The sequence below is a fragment of the Vitis riparia genome, chromosome 18 (assembly GCF_004353265.1).
Source record: "Vitis riparia cultivar Riparia Gloire de Montpellier isolate 1030 chromosome 18, EGFV_Vit.rip_1.0, whole genome shotgun sequence".
NCBI lineage: Eukaryota > Viridiplantae > Streptophyta > Magnoliopsida > Vitales > Vitaceae > Vitis > Vitis riparia.
The window spans coordinates 6,357,639-6,382,688 of NC_048448.1; the positions used below are offsets into that span (position 1 = coordinate 6,357,639).

Below are 25,050 nucleotides of genomic sequence, written 5' to 3' on the forward strand. Positions count from 1 at the left end.
TTTACACACTTTCCTTATATAGGACGATGATGTGAATCAGAACCAACTGAAACGACGATTACGAAACCTGGCTTTGTCTCCATTAAAGCTTTGCCAAGTAAGGTTTTCTCGCAAGATTTCTCTGATTTTCGCCGAAAATTTCTTTATCCGTACCTGGATTCACTTACAGTCTGTTTGGCTACCGAGAAATCCCAGGGAAAAGATACTGAAATTTGGAATCTTACTTTATTCCGCTATTCTCGGACTATGAGTTTCCTTTCCCATCGATGATTTTTCGGAACCAAACGGAGCATTTTTTTTCCCTTCCTTTTCTTCATTATCTGATCTCAGAATTTGAACTTCCTACTTTCTCTATCTAGAAAACCTAGCTTGGAGGTGTTAAGGATGGGGAGAGGAAAGATCGTGATTCGGAGGATCGACAATTCCACTAGCAGGCAAGTGACGTTCTCGAAGCGGAGAAACGGATTGCTGAAAAAGGCTAAGGAGCTGGCGATCTTGTGCGATGCCGAAGTAGGAGTGATAATCTTCTCCAGCACTGGAAAGCTCTATGATTACGCAAGCACCAGGTCCTATAAGATCTCAACAAAGTTCCTTTACATTTTTACTATTATTATCTTTCGTATTCTGCATATATGAAGCTCCAATTTAATTAAGATCTGTATATTCAATCTCTTTTATGCTTCTTTTGTATATTGATACTCGATTTACTGTGAGATTAGAGGATTTTCTGATTCATTGATGCAAATATGCTTGTTCTCTTTTGATCATCCTACAATCATGTGCTTGATCATGCATTTTCATGTACTTGTGCATCAATTTCTGCATATATATTTTGCTGTTATGCTTATCCGCGATCTTATTAGTTGCTGTGTAGCGATGTCATTGTTGTTCAGTAGTAATATTAAGTAGCTGGTCATTCACTCATGGACCTCCCAAACTCTACCTGTGAGAAGAATACAGTTGATTCAATCCTTTAGGAGTTAGATTTAAGTATCGTGACCTTAGGTAATAAATCGATTTTGAATCAGCAAAATGAGAAGATAGATCGAATAGCATTTAGTTGAGCCTAGCTCGGTATGTTTAAGCTCAACTGTTGTCTTGGAGCTTTGGTTTTCACAATTCAATACACGTTTAAACTTCAATTATAATCCTTTATTTGAGTTACAATTAATAAAGTTATATAAAAGAGAAGAAAAAGATAAAGTTGTCGTTTTAATTAAAAACTTAAAAAATGTATATATCTTTAAGTCTCTCCTTTCTATCATCATTACTTTGATTTCTCAAATAGAGCATGGTTCATAACTTCATACTAGGAAATATAGCAGTATGGGTGAATATATGGGCTATCAAAATGAAGAAGAATTGTTTTCCAACTTAGGTGGTGTTTGTTTTTTTTACTTAATTTTAAATAGAACTTTAATACTTAATAGTGTTAAATATTAGGTTATTTGTTTTCGTAGTATTTTATTTCTATAAAGTATTTAAAAATAAAGAAAAACTAATATGTTATTTTTTCTATTTAGAAAAAGTTACATATTTTGACTTTTTCTATTTAGTAAAAAGTTTATAATAAGCCATGAAAAAGTAGAAAAACAAATAACCTAAATTCTGAAAATAAATTACTTTCAGTAAAAAGCCAAAAAAACAAACGTCACCTTAGTATCTGCATCCTTGCATACAAAAAGATGTGCATTAGTAGTGGTAGTAGAATGTAGAGATATAACAAACCACAAGGACTTCATGCTAGAATTAGGCGTTTTAAATTTTTAGCTAGGTATGTCCAGTGTTTATACATGGAGAGATGTGGTAACTATAAATACACCGTATGCTTAAAGTAGAGCTCCCATTAGATCGGTCATCTTTGTTTTGTTGTGCTAATTTTGGTCCAACAAAACACAATTTCATGCAAGTGGATTGAGTTTCTTTTCTCTTTTCTTGAGTGAAGTTCTAGCAATCTTATGTGATAATAGGTATAAACCTGATTTGAAAATTGTTTTTAAAATAATTTTTTATTTTTAAAAATAAAAAACTAATTTTCATACTTGAGAATGTGTTTAGTAATTTTTTTTGGATAAAAAACCGTTTTTGAGAATATGTTTTGAAAGCATGATGTTTTCTAAAAATTTATTTTAATTGTTTTAAGTTATTTTCACTTATTTTTTATGATTTGTATAAATACGACGTTACACATTCCAAACCGATTTTTTTTTCTACAATATATCATAAAATTATCTTTGAAAACCCCTCTTAAAGTTTATTTTTCGAAAACTATCCAAACAACCCTGACTTTCCATCCACCCTCAAAACTTAGAAGAACTATGAGGTGTTAAAATATCTATCTTTCAAGGCTTGGCCTAGCCCTGTAGTAAAAGTGAAAAATTTTGTTGGATATTTCATTACTATTGCAACAAAAACAAAATTATGCATACTTTATAGTTTCATTTTTAAAAGACCAGAGCCCTCCGACTTACAAAGGTATTTTGGACGGGGACATTTATAGGATCTTATGATTACAGATGATATGATCCCTTTTAAGGCATTAAGGAAGAGATTTTCGTGCTAAGTGATTTTGGGTCCAAAGGTAGGAGTTCCTCGTTGCTGGGGCTCTTTCTGTCAAAATCTTTTCTTCCCTCCTTTCCTTTTGTTAGCATCCTCAAAGCTTTGTATCCTTTGAGAGTGCAGTTGACAATGAAATTCATTCTTATGTTTATATTTCAATCATGAACAAAAATGATACTTTTAAGATTTTAGAAAACATATTTTAGGAGAAAGACCTCCATGATATATATATTTATATTAGGTTTAAATTTAAAAAAAATAATTTCATTTAGGTTGCCAATAATAGAACGTAAGATTCCGTCACCCAGAGCTTCATAGTTAGAAGAGCTTGCATGATTTTTTTTGTTTTCTTGAGACATCGTTAGACATCGAGCGCTACCCAGAGATTCCCAATTTTTTGTGCTTTACAAAGAACGATGAGACAGTTTTTGTTGCATGTCCTTCGCCAGTCTCCCGGCCCATACGTGCTTTCCCCAAAATTAAAAGACCATCTTTGGAGAGGAGTGGGGTTTTGAGTATGGCTATAGTTGGCCGTACGTACTTTTAATATATTATTATTATGGTTTATAATAGCGAAATAGAAAAAGGATAAGAATATTTTGAAATCCATATCATGGATTTAACTGGATAAACATGTGGATCAAGTGGGTATAATTTAGTAAGGCTACATGTGATTGGATCAAGTAAATTAATGCAACCTTGAGAACCCATGTAGTGTGCTTGCCAGCATGGCAGCACAAGTGAAATTCATTTAAAAGGCAAAAAGAGAAAAGAGGAGGTAAAAGTTTCTCTTTCCCCACTCCACCAAGGATATGACGTAGATATGTCGTTTCCTACCAAACTGGTTAAGAATGTGGAGGGTACATGCTGGCGCCGCATATTGCTGTTGCTGTTATAAGAAAGCTGCTCCCGATGCCTATTATGTGTAGGTTCATGGACCAGCCTACTTTTTTTTTGTTGCATTTCAAGTTCATTGGTTGGAACTTTTAAAGTCCGTAATTGGTGACTTGCAGTCAAACGAAAGGCCCATTTGTCACGATCGATTTAATAATAATATAGAGTTATGTGAAGCTAGGATTTTTTGACAATCTTCTTTAATTCTTTGCCATCTGCGAACGTTCCGCAGACCTCAAGAAGAAAATAGCTGGTAAACGAAAAATAGTTTTTTATGTGAAGAAAAATTAGGTTTGTGGATATTTACTTTAAAATATAAATTTTTTATTTTAAGTAGTATTAAAGTGTGTTTAACAGTTATTTTGAAAAGTGTTTCTAATTTTTTTAATTCTTAAATTTGTTTATTTTTCAAGTATTAAAAATATTAAAAATATCTTTTAAAGTTACTACTAAATACATTATTAGAGTGTATTTTTATATGATTCCATGAAGTGTTTCTGTCATTTCTACTATTCGAAAATTTTTATTTTTTAAGTATTAGAAATACTTCATACAATTATTTTGAAACACACTCTTAATCTTCCTATGTCCTTTGTTCTATTTTTTATGTAGCATTTTCTTATCAGCATAGTCCCATACCAACCTATTGAACTCTCTTTAGGATTTGTTTTTAATAAGATCATAATATTGTCAAAGATTAGAAGAACATGAGATCTCTCACGCCTCTTAACTTCTTAAGTTCAGCTTTACTATTCTTGATTCTTTTTTAAACTTGGCTTCATCTTTAATTTTCAAGTTATAAGTATTTCAAAGTGATTGTATTTTTAAGAAATTGAAAAAAAAAAAAATTCTATTGCCTACCTATTTCTTTGTATGATTATTTATACAAAGCATGGGACGTATAATTAGTTTTTTTGTAAATATTTTGTTGTTATATCTTTTCAATTAAATTAGAGTTTAGATGCATTTAAAACATAATTAATATGGAATTACTAGTAGTAAAGAGTTCAGGTACCACATAGGTTATTAGTGTTCATATTTAACACTGAAAAACTTAATTTTACTTGGATGCAAACTAAGAATGTAACTGAAGTGATAAGGTGTCAACAAAAGATTATGAAAAATGTGACTAGATGTTAACATACAAATATAGTAATCAAGATATAAAACTTTGGTGTGTACCTCTTCAGGGTTGTAGAATTTCCTGTTTAAAAATTTATTGTAATATATTAATTTAATACAAGGTGATAACTTCTTCTATATGGAGATAATTAGTTTTGTTATTTTCCTTCATGTTCAATTCTTCAAACATGTTATCCCAATAAATATTTGAGTAATGTTATTCTTTCACCCCTTCGTCTCAAGCTATATAAGCAGTGATTTTTGGGTTGGGCTATCTAGTCATGCCGTTCAAGAATAGGGATGACAACGAGATAGGTTTGGGATGGATCACCCTCATTCCAAACCCATTTATTTTATTCAAAATAATTTCATTCTCGTTCTATTAAAAAAATAAAATGAGGGCGTGTGGGGTGGATATGCGAATTTTCCATGCTCGTCTCCCTTGTCTCATTTAACTTTTTTTGAAAATTTTTTAATTACATTAAAATAAATATATTTTATAAATAATTAAAATATTATAATTTATTTTATTGAAAACTATTTTTATTATATATATATATAATAAAAATAGGAAAATAAAAATGAAATGAAATTAATTTTATATATGAGATAGGATAAGATAATATTAGAACTTGCCCCAACTTGTTTAGGGTTTTGAAAAAAAATTTAAACTGACTTTTAACTTGTTTACTTAAATTTCAAACTCATACTATTAAGGCTAAAGTAAGGCGAGTACCTGAAAAAATTCACCTTATTGTCATCTCTGTTCAAAAAGGAAAAGCTAAATACAAGAATAAATATACATTTTTAACAAAGTAACCACATGAAATATAAAACGAAAGGAAAAATGGAGGAAATAGAATTGCAATAAAACTGTTGTGATATTTAAAATAATTAAAAATTAAACATTTTAAATAAGTAATCTAAATTATATAAGCAATCATGATTCAATTAAAAAGTGTAAAATCTTTTTATTTTTATATGAAAAAGTCGCTCTTTTTTTTTGTTCTTCCCTTTTCATTTTCCTCTTTCTTAATTTGACTTTGGCTAGACCGAGCATAGAGCCCTAACCCTCTTTTCTCTATCCAAAGAGAAAAACTATTTTTCCTAACTAATTTTTATTATACTTAAGTCTTATATAAAATATTTTTTATTACAACTTCCACTCTCTCCTATCCATAATGGTTGTTTTAACATACATTTACTCCCTTGATCAATATAGGATTTCACCCATTGCTAGGTTAATTCAAGGGAATTTACTCTTTGTATATGGGGTTAAAAACTTTCCTTAAGTAATATGAGGTCTTAACCATTCTTAGGTAATTAGGATAAAAAATTAGCTTTAATAATATTTATAATAATTCACTTTCTTTTATATATATATATATATATATATATATATATTATATTTTCAAAACATATCCTCAAGGTTATGAAGAGTCTATCGCCATAATAATTTGTTCCATTACGTATAAATATTGTCTACCTTGGGTTAAGGCCTTTACGATTTTTAAATGCATCTCTAAATTAAAAGAAGTTGACTAATATCAAAACCTTTTCTCCCCAACTAAAGTGGAATCTCACAATTGATCCTCTCTGGTGAACACACAATGTCTTTATCTTGCCCCATGACATTACAAGGTCAAAAAGGCAAACATCAATTACAGAACCAAATAGAAAAATTCTCACACTAGGGTTAGAGATTGATTTTGATATAACTTGTAACAATTTGCTTCCTTCTATGTGGATATAGTTTGCTTTAAACCAAACCCCTCACAACTTTAAAATATGTTTATAATTAGAGAAGTTCATGTCATTACATATATAATGTTATAAACTCATTTCTCAAACTAATATGTGATCTCACAACCACCTCCTATGCAAATATGACATCTTGGTCATGTTTCATAGAATTGTGAATAAACACTTCTTATGGGAGTAGATAGATAGTCTTCCACATCGGATTCGAGGTTTGATTCATAATTTATATTGACCTACTCCTTGTGTAAATATTGCATCCTTAGAGCTAAGGCTATCACAATTTTGAAGTGTCTCCATAGATTAAAAAAAACCTACTATTAAGGCTGCAACTTGGGTGGATTGGTTAGGTTGATGGTTAACCAGAATGCAACCTGAATTAAGAAAGAATCAACTTGATCCCAACCCAACCCAATCTCTAACATAAGATTCTTAATTCAAGTTTAACCCAACTTTTTTTTTGAAGTTCAAGTTAAGCTCAATTTGATCATGATAGACTTTGAGTTGGTTCGTTTGATTGAGTTGTATGATTCGAAATTCATCCACAATGTTTCTTAAAATCTTTTTTTCTAGATATTTAGACTACAATTTAAATAGTAAATGAAACAAAATTTCAAGATAGTATTAAAAAAGAAAATCTAAAAAAATGTAAGTATATTTATATAAGTATAGTTTCATTTTTATTTTCTTGAAAATCTAAAAAGAAAATATTATTTTATAGGGCTATATACATTATACATATCATAAAAATATTAAATCCGGTTTGGTTTAAATTTGGGTTGTTCAATCCTTAACCCAAGTTCAACCTAGATTTAGCTTAGATAGAAGAAAACTTAGCCTAAGTCGAACATTGAATGTTACAAATGACTGCTTAAGATAGTCCGAACATTAAGTTAACCTATCCAAGTTGCACCCTTACCTACTAAATATATAATGTCAATAACTTTTTTTCCTTAGCCATTGTGCAATATGGCATAAATGATAATTTTTTTTTCAAATAATTATACAAAATATTAACCATGTGATTTTTGTAATAACACTAGAATTAGATTTTTTTTTTTTAAAGCATTTTTACTAGTGCAACAAATTAGGGTATTTTTTGAAATTCATAAAAATGTTCAATTACTATTTTTTTTGTCAAAATTATTACTTTCAAATATCTTGTCTAGAATGATATAAAACAAGTGCAAATATACTTAATTATTAATTTTCTATGTTTTTAACATGAAAAACCAATAAACAAAGGAGTGTACGTGGAAATAAAAAAAATCAATATTATTATCCTCAATTCAATCAAAACCAATAAAATCTGTTGAGCTTTCAATAATTAAGAAGTACAGTTTGGTTTCAGAACCATGAAAACCATCTTGATCCATTAATTTTGGTTTCATTTGTCTCATGAATGATATTATCAAACCCAACTGATGTTTGAAGGCTTCTACCCTTTTTGTAATTATAATTACTTAATGTTGGATGCATTTATGTAAATTCATTGATATAGAGGCCCTATTAAAGTAGTTCATTATTATTGGGCAATGACCCAAAATGTAGAAGTGCCATTATATTTTAGGCCTAAATTTTAAATGACTTTTGGGCTTTACACTCAAATGAATTTTAAACAAACTTGAGAAATCAATTAGGCTAAAGACCCAAACTGGTTTGGTTCAACTTATTGATTTAAATGAATGAAACCAAGTTCAACTTCAAGTTGATTCAATTAATTTTTTCACCAAGAATAGATTGAATCTGCCCTTTAAGCAAACATATCACTTAAAGTTTTTATATGTATAACACTATTAAATTCAAGTTTATTTAAATTTGAGAGGAAAGTACAAATGCCATTGGGTTCCATTGGGGTAATCTTAGGTGATGTTTGTTTTTTTGACTTAAATCCAAATAAAACTTAATTTAACTAATTCAAGAAAAAACTTTAAAGTATTAAGTTGTTAATTTTTTTTATAAATTAACTATTAAGTATTAATAGGGTGAGGGATATGTTAAGATTATGTTTTAGTTATTTGAAAAAATTATTTTTAGCATTTAGCAAAAAGTAAAGTATTTTGACTTTTTTTATTCAATGAATTTTTTTTAAAAAAATAAGTAATAAATAAAAAAAGTTAAAAACATATTATCTAAAATCTAAACATAGGTTGCATTCAACATTAAATTAAAAAAAAAAAACAAACACTACCTTAATGTCACTTCAGTAGATTTAAATGAGAAATGTATTTCAAATTTAACAATTCATAAAAAAGATTATATTACCTAAGTGTGTAAATAGAACAAAGCTTTTAATAATGAAAAAATGGAACAAAGGAAAATTTGTTAAGATCTATCCCTTTAGTTTAGATACATTGGTTGAATTTGAATCAATTAGGCTTTAAACTACTTTAATGAAGTCCATATCATATCTATAATAATATATATAAACAAACCCCTTAATAGATTTGCATTCAACATTAAGTTAAGATAACAAACACCACCTTAATGTCACTTTAATAGATTTAAAAGAAAAATGTATTTAAGATTTAATTCATAAAAATGATTATATCACCTAAGTGTGTAAAGGTATTAGTCAAATAGAACCAAGCTTTTAGTAATGAAAAAATTGAACAAAAGCAAATTTGTTAAAATTTAATTTAGACAGTTTGGTTGAATTTGAATTAATTGGGCTTTAAACTCAATTGGTTTAATATTTGAAAATCAATTTAGTTGACCATATATAATAATAAACTACTTTAATGAAGTCCATATCATATATACAATAATATATATAAACAGATCCTTAATAATAAATTACAACAATTAAAAAATTACCAACCCAAGTTTCCATTCCCTAAAGAAATTGGGTTTCTTGGTTGGTGAAAGTAGCACCTAATTTAGTTCATTTTGATTGGTTTGGATTAGTTCTATTTATTCTTTAGTTCCATCTACACCATTACCAATGCTTTTTCATTAGAGTAAGGCATCCATAGGAAAATTACACCCTATTTGGCAACCCTTTTCAAAGATAATTTTCTATTCTTAAAAATAGAAGATTATTTTCAAGACTCGAAAACACAATTTTTTGGAAAAAAACAGAATTTTTTTTTTAGAACTTGTTAAAAAACAAAGTGCTTTACAAGAATATAGTTTGATTGTTTTCAATTTTTTTAATCATATAGTTATGGAGAATGATTGAAATAAAACACTGTTAATAAAAGTTATTTTTAAGAAATATTTGGAAATAGAGAAAAAAAAAAGGTTAAGAACATTCCAAGTTACCAAACAAACTTTTGTTCTAGATAACATCAAAGATTGGCTTTTGAAAATGTTATCAAACAAGCCTTTAAACTCAATATAGGACACTAAAAGAGTGTTATGACTTGTTGTCTTCATATGCACACGACATTTTTGTTCTTTGATGATATTCACACTTGTCAAACTTTACACATCTATGGTTGTGGAGGTTTGCCCTTGAGTGGGAAAGTCTATGAAGAAAGGTCATTCCAAGAAAATTCAGGAAATTGGATGATAGGTAAAATATATGAGAGGTAAGAGAGAGTTTTGGCATAAATATGTGGAAAGACATTATAAAAGGTCGGGAAGATTTTAGCCACAGGATAGTTATTTGCGTTGAAAATGGCAAACAGACAAAATTTTGTTGAGATAGGAGGGTTGAGGAGAACATATTGAAAGAAGCATTTCCTTTGTTGTACATGCTAGCTTCTTCTAAGAATGCTATAATTGTTAATTTGTGGGAAGGAGGATGTAGAGGCTAATGGTTGGTACGATTCAAAAGACTCTTCCAAGATTAGGAAATGGAGGGGGTAACCCAATTTCCAAGTTGAAGGAAAAAACATCTTAATATGGACTAAGGATAGGATGTTTTGTGTAAATTTGTATTACAATTTCTTGTATGCTAAGACTATAGTAGATTTCCTAACCAAAGAAATTTGAGGCTATAAAGCTCCTTAAGAATACGTTTTTTTTTTTTTTTTTTGTTCCACTTGGGAAACATAATGAGGGAAGATCTTAATTGTAGAGATGTTAAAGAGAGGATATATGACAGTCAATATTTGTAGCTTGGGCAAAAAGAATAATTAATGGAGAAGAGCTTCCAGATCAAATATTAAAAGAAAACCTCATTAAATCCCCTTTTTGGGATGACCCTATGTTCTATTGGAAATGAAAATTTTTCCAATGATGAAATTCTTAGATAACCATAACTGTGGGTAGTTTGGGCTTTTTAAGGCTGTTTTTTGGTGGATACCTTTCTAAGGGGAATAATTTAGGGAAGGGGTTGGACTTGGGCTTAGGAAGCTTTAGTGCTCAATAGGAGTTTCTTTTTTGGGGTTGCGGTATGAGTTTCTTTTTTCTCTTGCATCTTAGTTTCTTTTGTGGCTATTTGTTGTTAGGGTGGTGGGTTTTTCTTCCCTATTCTCCCGCTTGTTGATCGATCCTAATTGTATACTCCGTGTGTACTTTGTTGTGCCTTTTGGCAAGTGCTTTTAATATATCTTGCTTATTTACCTATCAAAATATCCCATAGCTTACAAGTTGACCAAACTTTGTACATTCACAACTAGGATGACCAACCCTGTCTACTTTCGAGTGGAGATTGACTCTAAGACACTATGTATCACAACTGATTGTTCTATGTAAAAATTATAGATTCAGCCTCATTGTCCTTCATGACTTTAAGTAGTATTTACACATTTTTGAGTTGTCATTTATAAGGGAAAAAACCTTCTCCCAGCAAAGGACATGCCATCTCACAAGCATTCATAACTTTTTAATCATATTGTTACTATTTTTATTAAAAAAAAAAAAAACTTATCAATATGAAAAGAATGTAATACAGGTCACATACATAATCACATGTAGAAAAATTTCCAACCGCTCCATTGACATGTAGACACTCACCTATAATAAAACCAACATATTCAAGAACAAAAATACCTTCTCAATATGTTATGGGACTTGATTATGTTCTTTTCCTCTCTTTGGGCCTCTTGTACTGCAACTTTTAGAGGAGTTCTTCTTAAGTGTTTTACAACTCAACTAGGCTGTGGTTTGCGCTTCAAAAGTTTGAGAGTGTTGGGGTTTCTCTTTATTTTTAGTTTTCTAAAGTTGGGTGGTTTCTACTTTGTTCAGTTTTTGTTTTTGTGGAAAGGACCTCTCATCCTTCTCTTGTTTTCTTCTCTTTCTCTTGTATTTTTTCTTCTATTAATATAATTTTCTTCGTTTCTGATAAAAAAAAAAAAAAAATGTATCCAGTTCCTGTTGTACCACATCAACACCAATTCATATTTTGTCATCTCAAATCTTAAAGAAAAAAAAAATCAATTTGAAAATAATTAAGGAAAATTTTCATAGCCAGATACTTTCTCCTTAACATATTGCCACTCTTCAACTTGTTATAGTTCTCAGTCGCTTGTTGTAGCTAATTTTCCCTAAGCATGGTCATCATAGCTTCTACTTTGTATTCCAGTAAACCTGTTTTCATTTCTAATTCCTTATATAGCTACAATGACGATCTTTTGAATTATCCCCTTTAATCATCCTTGAGCAGAAAATATGGAAGTATGAAGAAAATTCTAGTTTCCAACTTTCTTTCCCCCCTCAAACATGTTTTTTGTTTGAAACTAGTCTCACATACTTGTAATTAAATAATGTCATGAGCCACTTTAAGACTTTTTTTGGTTGGGGTTTTGGGTGGGGGAGGGGGAGACGGAGAAAGGGAAGGGGGGAATTGTAATTATTATATAGCAATATATAGATTGTACAATATGTAGATTAGAATTATGGAGGTTTTGGTATTCAAAGAGGCTCCACAAACATTTAGTTTGTAAATACAAATGTAAAAGATAGATCACAGAGAAAAAGAGAATAAAAAAACATAAAGACAGCCATAAACTCACCAAATTCCACATGATTTAAGTAAACTAAATTGAAATGCATGATTTTTATTTTTATTTTTATTTAAAAAAAAAAAACATAAGTAAGGTCATAAACTCACCAAATTCCACATGATTTAAGAAGACTAAATTGAAATGCATAATCATAAACGTATACTGTGACCACTGTAAATTGTCTTCAATGTTGAGGAAAAAAGATTTAAGAGGCTGGAAGATTTTCATGAAAAGCACTATTTATAGTCTCCCTAGCAACTATATGTAAGCTTTGATGATGCCAAAAGGCCTAAAAGAAATTTGCTTTAGAAGGGTGGGTTGGCAACTAGAAAGATTCATCCAGTCCCAATAGAAGAGTTTGCTTTTTTAAGACTAATGATGGTTTGGGTATTATAGACAATCATGAACAAAATTATGAAGATTTTTCAGTGGGAAGGACAGTTAGTACGGAAGGGGTGGAGGAGGTGTTGGGGCTGTGTTTGGAATTTGAGATAGCACAGAGGCTAGTAGGGTTATCCTCTGGAAAGCATCAGAAGACTTTTATACAAATTCGATTCCCTAAAATGTTTAATATGGTAGTTCTGAAAGAAGTTTGGGTGCTAGATTGTTGAATTGAGGGAGAATAGCTTCTAGGTAGCAAGGACTTCTTTTTCTGAGGTGGCTTCTTTGAAAGGCAGATAGAGCCATTTATGCAGCTCCTAGACGTAATGTCTATTCATAGCAGTGCAGGGGGTAGATTGGCATGGGGGAGCCTTGGTTTTTTTTTCTTTTTTTTCACAAGCTTTATGACTCTTAAGGTGTCATCCAAAGTTTCTTTGCTAGAAAAGCCAGCATGGGAGGATATCTTAACATAAACAACTCTATGAGATGCAGTTGGGTAATGGTTAGCACAAACAAGAGGAAACTGCAAACCATACTCTGATTCATTGTGGATGAGCTTCTAATTTGTAGTCTCGGGTATTCTCCTTGTTTAAGGTGTCTTATTGTCATAGCTCACTCCCAATTTTGTGTAGATCTACAATTTTTCCATTCTCCAAGGGTTTCAAGCAGCTCCAAAATGTTCCAGAACTTTAAAGTGCCCGAAGCAGATTTTAAGGTATTTGAAGGTGCTTGAAGGAGCATACAACAGCCACTAAGGAGTTTAGTAGTGCTTGGACCAGCTTGGAAGTGCTTGACAAGCTTATTAGAATTCCATATTCAATATGCATTAAGAGGACTTTCCCCTCGTACTGATAACTAGGTGGTCTACCATCAATCAAGTTGACAAGTGTTTTGTAAAGTTTTCTAATGTTATTACACTTGCTTTCTTCAAGCATTCTCTCTCTATCATTTTTTTTTTTATCAGAATTTCTTCAAGCATTCTCTTCCTATTAGCTCTTGCTTTTATTTTCCCAGTGGCTTGAATTAGGCTTATTAAGTTGCTTAGAGTTTGAGGTGCTGAGTTACCGTATGAATTCTCAGATAAGGTATTGGTCTGTGATATCATGCTCTTCCCAACCCATTTAGAGATTTGGCTGGGCATGATAGTTTCAAAGAAAAGAGATATAAGCCAATGGTTCACTTCTGATAATATAAAAAGAGAGGAACAGAAGGTTCTTCGATAGTTTAGAGCAATCAATTTTGATTGTGAAGCACCAAGTCCTTAGAACTCTACTTTTATGGTCTAAAGATCTGATGTAGAGCACTCCTTTCTTTTTTTTGATAGTTTAGAGGCATCTTATAACTTTTGCTCATGCTCTACCATAAGTTCTGTTGCCTTGGTGTACCTTGTACACCTTTCTATATACTAGGGTCACACTTCATTTTTTTATTAAATCACTTATTCTAAAAAATATACTATCCCCAACTTGTCTATAAAAAAGAATGCAAAGAAAATATAACATAAACTCAGATTTTCAAGAACATTCTTTCAGAAAAGTAAAAGTAGGAAAAACAGAACTGTTTGAAGTCCATACCTTGAGTTTATGTCTCTTGGAGTAATCACCTCCTTAGCAGGTAAACCTGTAGTCTTTTGTTTAATCATAATGATATAATGAGACAGCCAACTCTTCACATAGTATTGCCTGACATTATGTTTCAAATTTCTGTATGAAATGCCCAAAAACAGTATACAGAACATATTTGAGATCTCACACAATTTCATTCTGCTATTCCAGCATTAAATCAATAACTGAGCGCTATATCAAAGCAAAAGAGGAACACCAACAACTGGTTAACCCAACTTCAGAAGTCAAGGTATTCTTCAGTAACCACCACTCCATCTTCTTCTGTAAATTTATCCATGTTTAAAGAAGCATATATAGTTGATTTTGTATGCAAGCACAGCATTGCAGCATTATATATAGAATGCTTTATCTAATTGTTTGTGTATGTATTTATCAACCTATCCATAAGGTATAAAAAAATTTAAGACATGTTCAAACAACAATGCAGTTAATAGACAATAGGCAAACCTTCTCTGTACTTGCACTGGTGTCGCTCATGTTGGCAAAGGAATCTGAGAGAACAGTATCAGAAAAATTTGTTAGGCAAGAACCAAATTAAGGATTTGATTTGTATGAATGAACAAGATTTGGATTAGACTTACTAATTGGGAAGGAGGAATTACAGTTCAAATTCCTGAAAATTTTTACCTTCTTGCAAGCTTTCCCAACACGAATTATACACCTTCCACAAATCCTTAGCTTCCTAGGAGTAATCAAAGAGCAACAATCAACATTCAATTCAACTGCCCATAATAAGGATGGGGATTATAATAGCAATAAATAATCGGTCTCTAAGGAATACAAGAAGCAACACCAGTCCATAACAAAGCAAAAATCTTAGCATTCACCAAGATAGAATTGATTATACCTGTACCTATCCTATGCAAACTGAATCATTTAACTCCCAAAGAGTTCGAAGAATAGAAATTGCAAAGACACTGCTTTTGTTCTTAGGCACTCAAAATTTTTTAAAAAGTTATACATTTGTATGGAAGGCTTGCTAATCCATGCTAACACTACTTTTTTTGGAGTGAATATTTTCTTATATTTCTACTTCACAGGATATAGGAGTTAGTAAAGGCCTTTTTTGACAACCACAGTTGAACAAATATCCACTCAAGTTTTCAAAGGCATCCACATATGTGCATATACGCAATCAGTGACTCTATTACAAAGTGGACAGTTGTTTTGATGCCCAATGTGCTTTTGCCTTGTTATTTCACATCATCAACACATTGAGTATCAACATCTCTCATTCACATTTGATTTTCCACAAATGCTCCTCCTTTTCAAGAATCCAAATTCACCTTTAAATAAACACTTTGATCATAAACTTATGTTAGATGTACTCCAAAAGATATTAAAGATGGATGTAACTTGGATGCAACCCCACTATACATGAAACATTCATATCATAAAGTAATTCTGAAAAAACAGGCTCCTGGACTTATTTTCCAATAGTTTCAACGGAGTAATACTTAAATGGACTCACTGTCAGAGTGTTTTCATTGCATGGATAGTCAAAACATCATTTTATTGGAGCATGTTGAGGAGGAAAGTTTCCAGTTGGCATAAAGCCTGTTAGTGAAGTATTGTAGGTCAGATATGTGGATCACTGTTCTTCATAAGCAGATTATGGGAATAACTAGATTGCAAATATGGAATTTCCTGTTGTCACCATGCAGCTACATATAGTTTTTGAAGTTGACATTATCACTGTCTCAAATAAACATATTCATGCTCAGAAATAAAGAGATTCTTTGTTCGTCTTTCTATAGGTAAGCAAGAACAAATATGTTTAAAATGCTAGAAAAGGGGGCACGAATCACGCATTGTGACTAAGTGGCCAGGAGTTATGGAAGGGCTTTGAAGTGGGAGAGGGCCAAAAGAAGGAAAAAACATTAGGAGATTGCATTGTGCATCAATGGGAGATGTGTTCTTTTTTATTAGATTAGAAGAAGCAAAACAAGATCCATGTTATCAACTTGAATGGTTCCATGCATATGCATGTAAATATGTATTTATGCATGAATCAAATTATGCCAATTATATAACTTTTTATTCTCACTTCCTCAATTCACTTTTTTGGACTCCATGTTTCAGGAATCCTACCAGTGGATAGGATGTCCTCTCATGCTTATCATGATAGCAAAATAAGAAGATGACTTGATAGCAGTAGCTACATAACCCACAAAACTCCAATTTGGAGCTCTATATGTATAGGATTAGCTCTTGATTCCAGATCAACTTGATAATTAGCAAGCATGATAGTTATGGTGAGGCATCTTATCTAAAGATAGGAATAGCAATACATGGGCCCATGAAAGTAATGGAAGGGTCTAAGAATAAGATGTTATACTTTCAGTGTTTGCCCTTCCATAACTTTTCATGGGAAACATGTTTGCCCTGCCTGCCAGAGGATTAGTTACCACTTGTGTGCCAAATATCATGTTGGTCTAGTATTATGGACCACTTAATTCCCAGTCAACATGACATTTGGCAAGTGTGTCAGCATGAGGACACATCATACAACAATAGCCATGACAAGCATGATAGAAAATGGATCCCACATAAGATAATGAGCAGTGTACACCTAACATTGTTTTGCACCAAATGCAATCTGATCCAAACTGTGTGTATGCATCAAGAAGATCACATATTTATTATAATTTACACAGATATTTCTTTTTGTGTGTGATGTTTTGCAATTTTCCATCACAAAATAAAAGACAGAAATATACAAGAGTTGATTTACTTATTTAACAAAAGTACCACAGCCTTTTATATTCCAATTTTTTTGGACTAATGTGAAATTGCATCTGTGGCTACAACAAAAATAAGAATAGTATTTTGAAGTACCTTCCTCTCACCTTTCTCCCTTATAGACTATTATGAAACAATAGATATAAGAGTTATTTTGACACATGAGTCAAAATACCTATCAAATTGTAAAAATGACCTTCCCCCTTTAATTTTGTTGAGAAATGACCCTCTTTGGATGCTTTTACCCCTCTCTATTTTTGTTTGTCTTCAAAAACATATTTTCCCACTTATTTTATTTATTTCAAGTTATAACACTTCAATTTATTTGGTTTAATTTTTCTCTCTCTTTTATAATGATTTTATCTCTCATACAATTCATTATTGTTTTCATTAGAGATATTTATCTAGATTAAATTTTATTTATTACAAATTTGATAAAGGTTATTTTCTAATTAAGAATGTTCGCTTGAACTGCACTGAAGTTAAGTTTGGTTCACAAAGAACTTAATTAAGATTAAGTTTTCAATCATAATGGTAACCTGAACTATACAATGATTAAGTTTCCTTTATAAATAATTTAACTAGGGTTAAATTTCCGTTTTATCAACAAAGAATTTAATTATAATAACCTAAAATGTGTTGTTATTAAGTTTTATTTTAAAAAGAACTTAACTGAGGCTAAGTTTTCATTTTATTTACATAAAAAAACTTAATGAACTCTACAATCTTATCTTCATATTTTAGAAATTTAGATGAAACTACAAAAAAAATCTATCAAACAAACTGCAAAAAAAAACTAACCAAAATTGCAAAAAACCTTTACCAAAATCTCAAAAGAAAACACCAACCAAAATCTCACTGCAAACAACCTCAACCAAAATCTCAATAGAAAACATATGCAACAAAACCCTAATAAAAAATAATTGCAAAATACCCCAACTAAAAGCAACCCAAGAAACCCTAACCAAAAACATTATTAAATTTTATATAAAATTTCAAAAAAAAAAAAAAAAAAAAAAAAACCAACAACAACAACAAAAACCAATACAAAAAACTGCAACAGAGAACAACAAAAAAAAAACCCTAATAAAAATAAAGAAAAGATGAAGGATCTTGAAAAAGAGAGTCGTGACTGATTTTTATCCATTGATATTTGTTATGGGTTTTATCTCCACTGAAAAATTTATGGAAGAAAGGAGAAAACATGGTGAGAAGAACTTGTTATCAGAATCGGATGAAACGAGAATGGGAGGGAGATGTCATTTTGAAGGAAAAAAGAAGGGTGATAATGTCCAAAATGGGTCATTTTAAAAAAAAAATAAACAAAAGGGGTTATTCTTCAAATTTCAAGAGTATTTGGTTATACTAGACAAGCTTGCCCACCTAAAAAACCACAAGATCCAACAGCACGATGATAGAAAGAAGGTAAAAGCGAAGTCTTGGGATATTAGACTCCACATACCACGCTCAATCATATTTATGAAGGAACCCTATATTTCATGGAGTAACTTCATTATAGGCTAGTACCTCTCTCTGTTTTATGTGCAGGCAGAAAACATTTTTAATATCATGCTACCTCTACCGCACCTTGGACTATAATGAACTCTAGGACACTTTTTTAAGAGGCCCAACAGAGGCTAGAACCTTTCACATACGAACTCACCAATGTTCAGAATCCCAGAGAAGTCAAAGCATTAACAGCTGGATTCTGACAACCTTAGTCACTACATGCGCCTAAGCATTTCTTAGAAACATTCTACCAAGTTTTATTTCCTGGTCAATTTATAACCTTTTCTTTGTCCCAAATAAAGCCAATTGCTTGAAAAAACAGTCAAAGTGAATTCTTGATTTTAACCCAACAAAATTTCATCCAAAGCAGGATATAAGAACTGAAGATGATATCCTAATTAATGTTGTGGTTTTGAACGTTTTTCTTCTTCCATGAAGCAGCAATGTACATCTAGCACTCCTTTCGTTTATCAGAATACTGAACTGAATGTATACTTTTTCTTTCTCCTTTTTAGAACCAGAACATCCTACAGCAATGTGAATGACTTAAAAAAGAAATGATTGGTTGGATTTCCAAAGTAGCAACAATTCTCTGCATACATGGAAATGTTCACACACCACCCCCCCCAAACACACACACACACACACACATCCTGGAGTTTAATATGTGCTCACTTGTTTAAGTTGTTGCCTTTGGAATTGTTTACCAATGCAATCTTTTACTTCTGCTACCAACCAGTAAGTCACTGACTCCAGGAAAAGCATCATCCAAGGAAGATGCTTCTTCTGATCTTTTGAAATTTTATCCATGTATGTTCAGGTTACTTCTGATAAGTGTTTAGAACAGTCAGTTCTCCACTTCAGTTTGTCTATGATGAACATATATGTCTTGTGTATGTCACTAATCATGCCATTCTAATTGCTAGTTCTGGCAACGGGAGGCAGCAATGTTGAGGCAACAACTGCAACACTTGCAAGAAAATCATCGGTAGAATCTATTCTCCAATAAAATTGCTATTATGATGGAAAATTTCAAACCCACTTGCTATTTTGCATGTCAAAAGTCCTTTGATGAATAGTTCCAAAGAGATCTCAAAACCAAGATGGCAAATTTAAAGCTTAGTGTAAATACAAATGTAAACAAACTGAACAATTAATATGTAAACTAAGATCAAAGTATTTCACTGTCTGTGAATGATTTTTGAGATGAACGCATGTCATATTTTTTCCTCTAAAGTTGAAATATGAGTTGAAAAGCTGGTAGCTATTATCTAGAAGTTTCATTTTTCATTGTATCAATATGACGATATGTGTGCACATATTGAAATCTTTTGTGTAATATTTCAATTTTTCTATTGAAGAGATTAATGAATTAATAGTCATTTAGTTCACATAAAAGAAAACCACCAAGAGAAAAAAAAAAAACAAAACAAAGAGGAGGAAAACCCATGAAGATCTACATTGCTTATTATTATTTATTTATTTATTCATTTTTGTTTAATATTTCAATGTTGCTATTGAAGAGATTAATGAATTAATGGTCATTTAGTTCACATAAAAGCAAACCACCAAGAGAAAAAAAAAAAAAACAAAACAAAAAGAAGAGGAAAACCCATGAAGAACTATATGGCTTATTATTTATTTATTTATGAGAAACAAACATTTTATTAGCTAATGTAGAGAAGGATGTGAAATCCTTTTCCTAGACACAACCATCACATAACTTTGATCAAAAGTGAGAAAAACTATCTAATTTAGATTTCAATGAAAATGCATAATTAGAAGTGGTCACAAACATGAATTCAAAAGCTTAAGGGGTAGAAAATCCCCTACAAAATAAATCAATTGATTGACTCCAAAATAATCTTAACACTTTGCAACTCGTTTGAACAAGATCTTGATAAGAAAATGGTGTCATCAGAAAATATAGACGAGTCGTCCTTGTTCTACCTTCACCCACTAAGAAGCCCTTAAATCGACCACACTGCTGTTATCAACATCAATTTTTCTCAACATGTTTGCCACAATGATAAAAAGAAATGGAGAAAAAGAATCACCCTATCTTAAACTACTTGAAAGTTTAATCCATTCTTTAGCCCACCCATTTATTAGCACTTTTAGAGATGACAAGTATTCATGAATTGAAGATCTCCATTTCTATTTGAAGCCTTTTCTTTTTAAAGCATGATCTAGAAACTCCTAATCCACGTGATCATAAGTTTTTTAAAATCAAACTTAATCACAATCCCTGTTTCTCCCACACATCCTTCTCATATACCACTTCATTAGCTACTAATACCACATCCAAAATTTGTCTACCCTTAATAATGGCTCCCTGTGAGAGATGAACGATCTTAAGCAACACACACAATTGCTCATAACACTTTTAGCCATTATCTAATTTGTTGGTTTGACTTTTTTTTTTGGATGATAAACAATAATATAATATATTAAGGTAAGTAATAATAATTACAAAAGAAGGATGAGGAATCCTCCAAAATAACTATACAAAAAATACGTAGGAACCTCCAAAGTGCTAAGTAAATCTATACAACTATGAAATGCCACAACCCATATGGGAATATACAAAAAGTAATCGGTCTTTGCTAGCCCACACCTTACCTATGCACTGACATCCAAACAAGTTGAATTATATTAAGGAGAATACCCTTAAAAGTTATTGTACAAAAGGCCTAAAAGGAGCTAAAAAATGAATGATGTCCCAAAGACCCTCAGAAGTTTTCGCTTTATCCCAAAAGATCTTAGTGCTTTTTTCCCGCCACACAACCCATATCAAAGCAAGATAAGTGAATTGCCACAATACCTTGCCTCTAAAGGTACCTCACAACCCTTTATACGAGATGGTTATCATGTCACATATAATCCAAGGAGGAACCTAGTCCAAATGAGTCAATCTGAATAGTTTATGTCATAACCTCAAAGTGAAAGGACAATGTAAAAAACATGATCTACCGTTTTACCACTCTCCATACACAACAAACACACATCAAGATCGAGGGCTTTATAGAGTTTTCTCATTTGTAGCATGTCATTAGTGTTTATCTTTTTGTGTGCCACTAACCAAGCAAAGGACTTGACCTTAAATGGGGCTTGTGATTTTCAAACAAAATCAGTTGGGAATAATAGAGTTGGGTTAATAAGGTCGGGTCAGTATGTTGGTGTGACTCTTTTTAACCTCTTATACTCTTATTTATAATTCCATTATCAAGAAATTTAACAAATACTTGTAGTAAGTCCTCTTTTGTTGTGTCTCAACATTCCTGATACAAAGCTAAACAAAACCAGCTAGGCTTAGGGCATTTTCCTTGTTCATAAAATAATAAAAAAAATAAAATAAAAAAAAAAAAAAAAAAACTCTCATTTTTTTTTTTTGAAAAACGGTGCTCCAAACCACTAGAACTCTCCTATAAGATAGGGATCACTCTAAACCATCTATTCTCCATGAATCGTCATCTAATCTAATATAAAGTTTGCTAAAGAATCTCAAAATCTCCTTGGAAATGCTAGCTTGGTTACTTGGCTTTGCTTTATTCTCATCCACAATGGATTTAATGAACTTCTTTTTCCTTCCATTAGCTATTCAATGAAAGAACTTCAATTTATAGCTCTCCCTACCCTCCACCGTGCCCCTCCCACCCCCGTTTCCCCTTCGTAGCCCACTTTACTCTAGATATTAGCCTCTAATGAACCTCTTCCTTTAACAACAACTCTTTTGACTTCATTTTCTTGGTAGCCCTTTAGGATGCTAATTTATCAATTAGAGGCCTCGCCCCTACTTGATAATCTACTATGGCTATATCCTTCATTATTGAATCCTTCCTCTCTCTTGTATTTCCAAAAGTAGAATTATTCCATATTTTCAATTTTGTTGTAATGCCTTAGTATGATCTTTTGACCTTCTCATTTGAAAAATATGCAACTTTCTCCACCATAGAATTATACTTTCTTTGAAATCTAGATGCCTTACCCACATATTCTCAAACCTAAAAGCAATCAACCCCGCCAATAGGGATTGTTATCTTGAAGATTATAGGTGAAATTAATATCCCAATATGAGGAGAAAAAGAATCTAACCTTATAAATAGAGGAATTTACAAGTTTGACCAAGTAAATGACACATTTCTGAGAGGGGGATCAACTAGTTTACACTCTATGATTATGCTATCAAATTCTTTCATACTTTTGGAAATTCCTATGCCTTTTGACTTTTTTGTAGCCCTTCTAATGACATGAAAATCACCCCCAACACACCATCTCAAAAAAGTTAGCCCATATTGATCACATTACTCATCCTAGAACTCTTTCCCAAGAGTAAGATCATTTGGAGCATAAATTGAAGACAACCAAAAGACTTGCACTATTTGATGATAATTTAATTGAACAAAAAAGGACCCTATCACCACCTCAATGCATGATAGATACAGAGTTCAAATTATCAAAATGCCTCCCAAAGCCTTAATAGTCAAGATCTCCACCCACTTTCTATATCTAGTCATCCAAATGCTATGCACCAAATTCCTATCACACACTTCTTTTTTCATCTCTAGTAACGTGACAACATCCCGTGTTTCCTTGCCCAAGAGATTTTTTGTCGCCCTTCAGAAATGAAGGTCGTACTGTACTACTGTGGGAGGTGAACCTCCACAGCCAGTAACATCAGAATTCCCAAATTCTTTAATTTCTAGCTCGTGGCTATTGCTCTCATATTGTACCCTCTGTTGATCTTTTTCTGCATAGTCACCATTTTCCATAGGCAAGCTGAGTCTAAATAATGGGCCTTTCTCCTATGAATTTTGAAATATGTACCCATTCCCTATTGAGATTCAGTTGATAAGCCCCATAACTCTCATTATAAAACTTGAATCTTCCAAGGATGAGTCACTCCCACTTTCATTTGGGCAAATCCTTTTTCTTTTTTACTGTAATTGTTTGATATAGATGTTCTGAAGTAAATAATAACAGTGAATAAGGAAAGGAATGATACTTTTTTTTTTCTTCTTTTCCCTTTTATTACTTACCCTGAACCTCCCACTTTCCCACTTCAAACCCTTGCCACTTGAGGCAACTTTCAAGAGCTAATTTTTGAATAAGGAGCATTACTTTTTTTCCCCCTTCTTTTTCCCTTTATTACTTACCCTGAACCTCTCTCATTCCACTCCAAACCCTTGCCACTTGAGACAACCCTCAAGAGCTAATTTTTGTTATATTTTAAGAAATATTTATATTTCTACTCTTATTTATTTATGTAATGGGTTCGGTTTTTAAAATGCTTGAGGTGCATGACACAACCTCAAAGAAAAAGCGGGGACCACCTAGATATTTAAAACTCTCAAACCCATAGAAATGTAGAGAGCCATTTTCTTTATAGCAGATACATTTTCACGAAGGGAAAATGTTTAATTTCAGGCTAAACCAAAGCCAAATACCATTCAGAAAGGGCTGCTAGCAATACTGTGTCCTAATAGTGTGATAGTTATACTATAAACACTCAATAGTACTGAGACATTATAATACGAGGAGAATAAAAGATTAAAACAACTTCTCACCTACACTAGCTATGATACTTCAGAGAAAATAGAGAATTGACAAAGCATGAGGTTGTAAAATGATGGGCGAAGAGCCATCAATAAAAGAACAGAAATTTTGAACACTATAGTGGTTTAGTGTGTAAAAGATGTAATCATTGCAAGAAATGGTCTCTTGTATTTCATAGAGGTGCCTTACTAGTGACACACAAGTCAATGATAGAGAATGTTTTAGCAAGATAATGCTTCCTATGTTTTTACTTCACAAATACAGGCAAATGATGGGGGAAGAGCTTTCTGGTTTGAGTGTCAAAGATTTGCAGAATTTGGAGAACCAATTGGAAATGAGTCTTCGAGGTGTCCGTATGAAAAAGGTTTGAGACCCTCATTCCCTATCCAATCCTTATTCTTTCTCTTATACAATACAAAGGATTTGCATGGTCTCTAACTTATTGTTAACTTTCATAGGACCAAATTTTAATTGATGAAATACAGGAACTAAACCAAAAGGTGAACCCTGAATACAGAGACTCCCAACTGTGCCTTCTTTGGTTTTGTTGCAATATCTAAATCTCACTGGCTTTGTTGCAGGGAAACCTTCTTCACAATGAAAATGTGGAATTGTATAAGAAGGTAAACTTAATTCGTCAAGAAAACATGGAATTATATAAGAAGGTATTTATATGGACAATTAATATGACCTTCAAATATCCTTTAAAACACAAATGTACCCATTTTCAATCTTTAAAACCTATGTCAAACCATGAGCTGTTTTATACTCAACCTCAGCAGAAAAATTTCACATCCCAGGTTTATGGAACAAGGGAAGTGAATGGAACAAACAAAAATGCCTTCACAAATGGTTTAAGCATTGGAGAGGACTTGCATGTGCCCATCCATCTCCAGCTTTGCCAGCCACAGCAACAAAACTATGAGACGACACCAGCAAGAGCTACAAAACTGGGGTAATTTTTTCTCCATGCAACTAAATATTTCATTCAAAGATACCCAAGTACTTTG

At 31.9% G+C, this 25,050-nt stretch overlaps 1 protein-coding gene and 1 long non-coding RNA gene across 10 annotated transcripts in view; one reads left to right on the forward strand and one right to left on the reverse strand.

Annotated features, from left to right (window-relative positions):
- The window catches only part of LOC117907141 (MADS-box transcription factor 23-like), a 25,399-nt gene continuing 349 nt past the window's right edge, over nucleotides 1-25,050 (forward strand). For 2 of the 5 annotated variants that reach the window (XM_034820550.1, XM_034820551.1), the window contains exons 1-8: nucleotides 1-97; nucleotides 360-566; nucleotides 14,384-14,462; nucleotides 19,411-19,472; nucleotides 24,305-24,404; nucleotides 24,499-24,540; nucleotides 24,622-24,705; nucleotides 24,823-24,995. In XM_034820550.1, the coding sequence (XP_034676441.1) occupies nucleotides 385-566; nucleotides 14,384-14,462; nucleotides 19,411-19,472; nucleotides 24,305-24,404; nucleotides 24,499-24,540; nucleotides 24,622-24,705; nucleotides 24,823-24,995 (722 nt within the window). In that variant the 5' untranslated portion in view covers nucleotides 1-97; nucleotides 360-384. The remainder of the gene's footprint in view (nucleotides 98-359; nucleotides 567-14,383; nucleotides 14,463-19,410; nucleotides 19,473-24,304; nucleotides 24,405-24,498; nucleotides 24,541-24,621; nucleotides 24,706-24,822; nucleotides 24,996-25,050) is intronic. The other 3 variants (XM_034820552.1, XM_034820553.1, XM_034820554.1) reach the window with 3 other exon arrangements.
- Nucleotides 12,653-25,050, reverse strand: part of LOC117907142 — a 22,137-nt gene continuing 9,739 nt past the window's right edge. For 4 of the 5 annotated variants that reach the window (XR_004649951.1, XR_004649950.1, XR_004649948.1 and 1 more), the window contains 2 exons: nucleotides 14,815-14,915; nucleotides 12,653-14,724 (listed from right to left, as the gene is read on the reverse strand). This is a non-coding gene — a long non-coding RNA (uncharacterized LOC117907142). The remainder of the gene's footprint in view (nucleotides 14,725-14,814; nucleotides 14,916-25,050) is intronic. The other variant, XR_004649949.1, reaches the window with a different exon arrangement.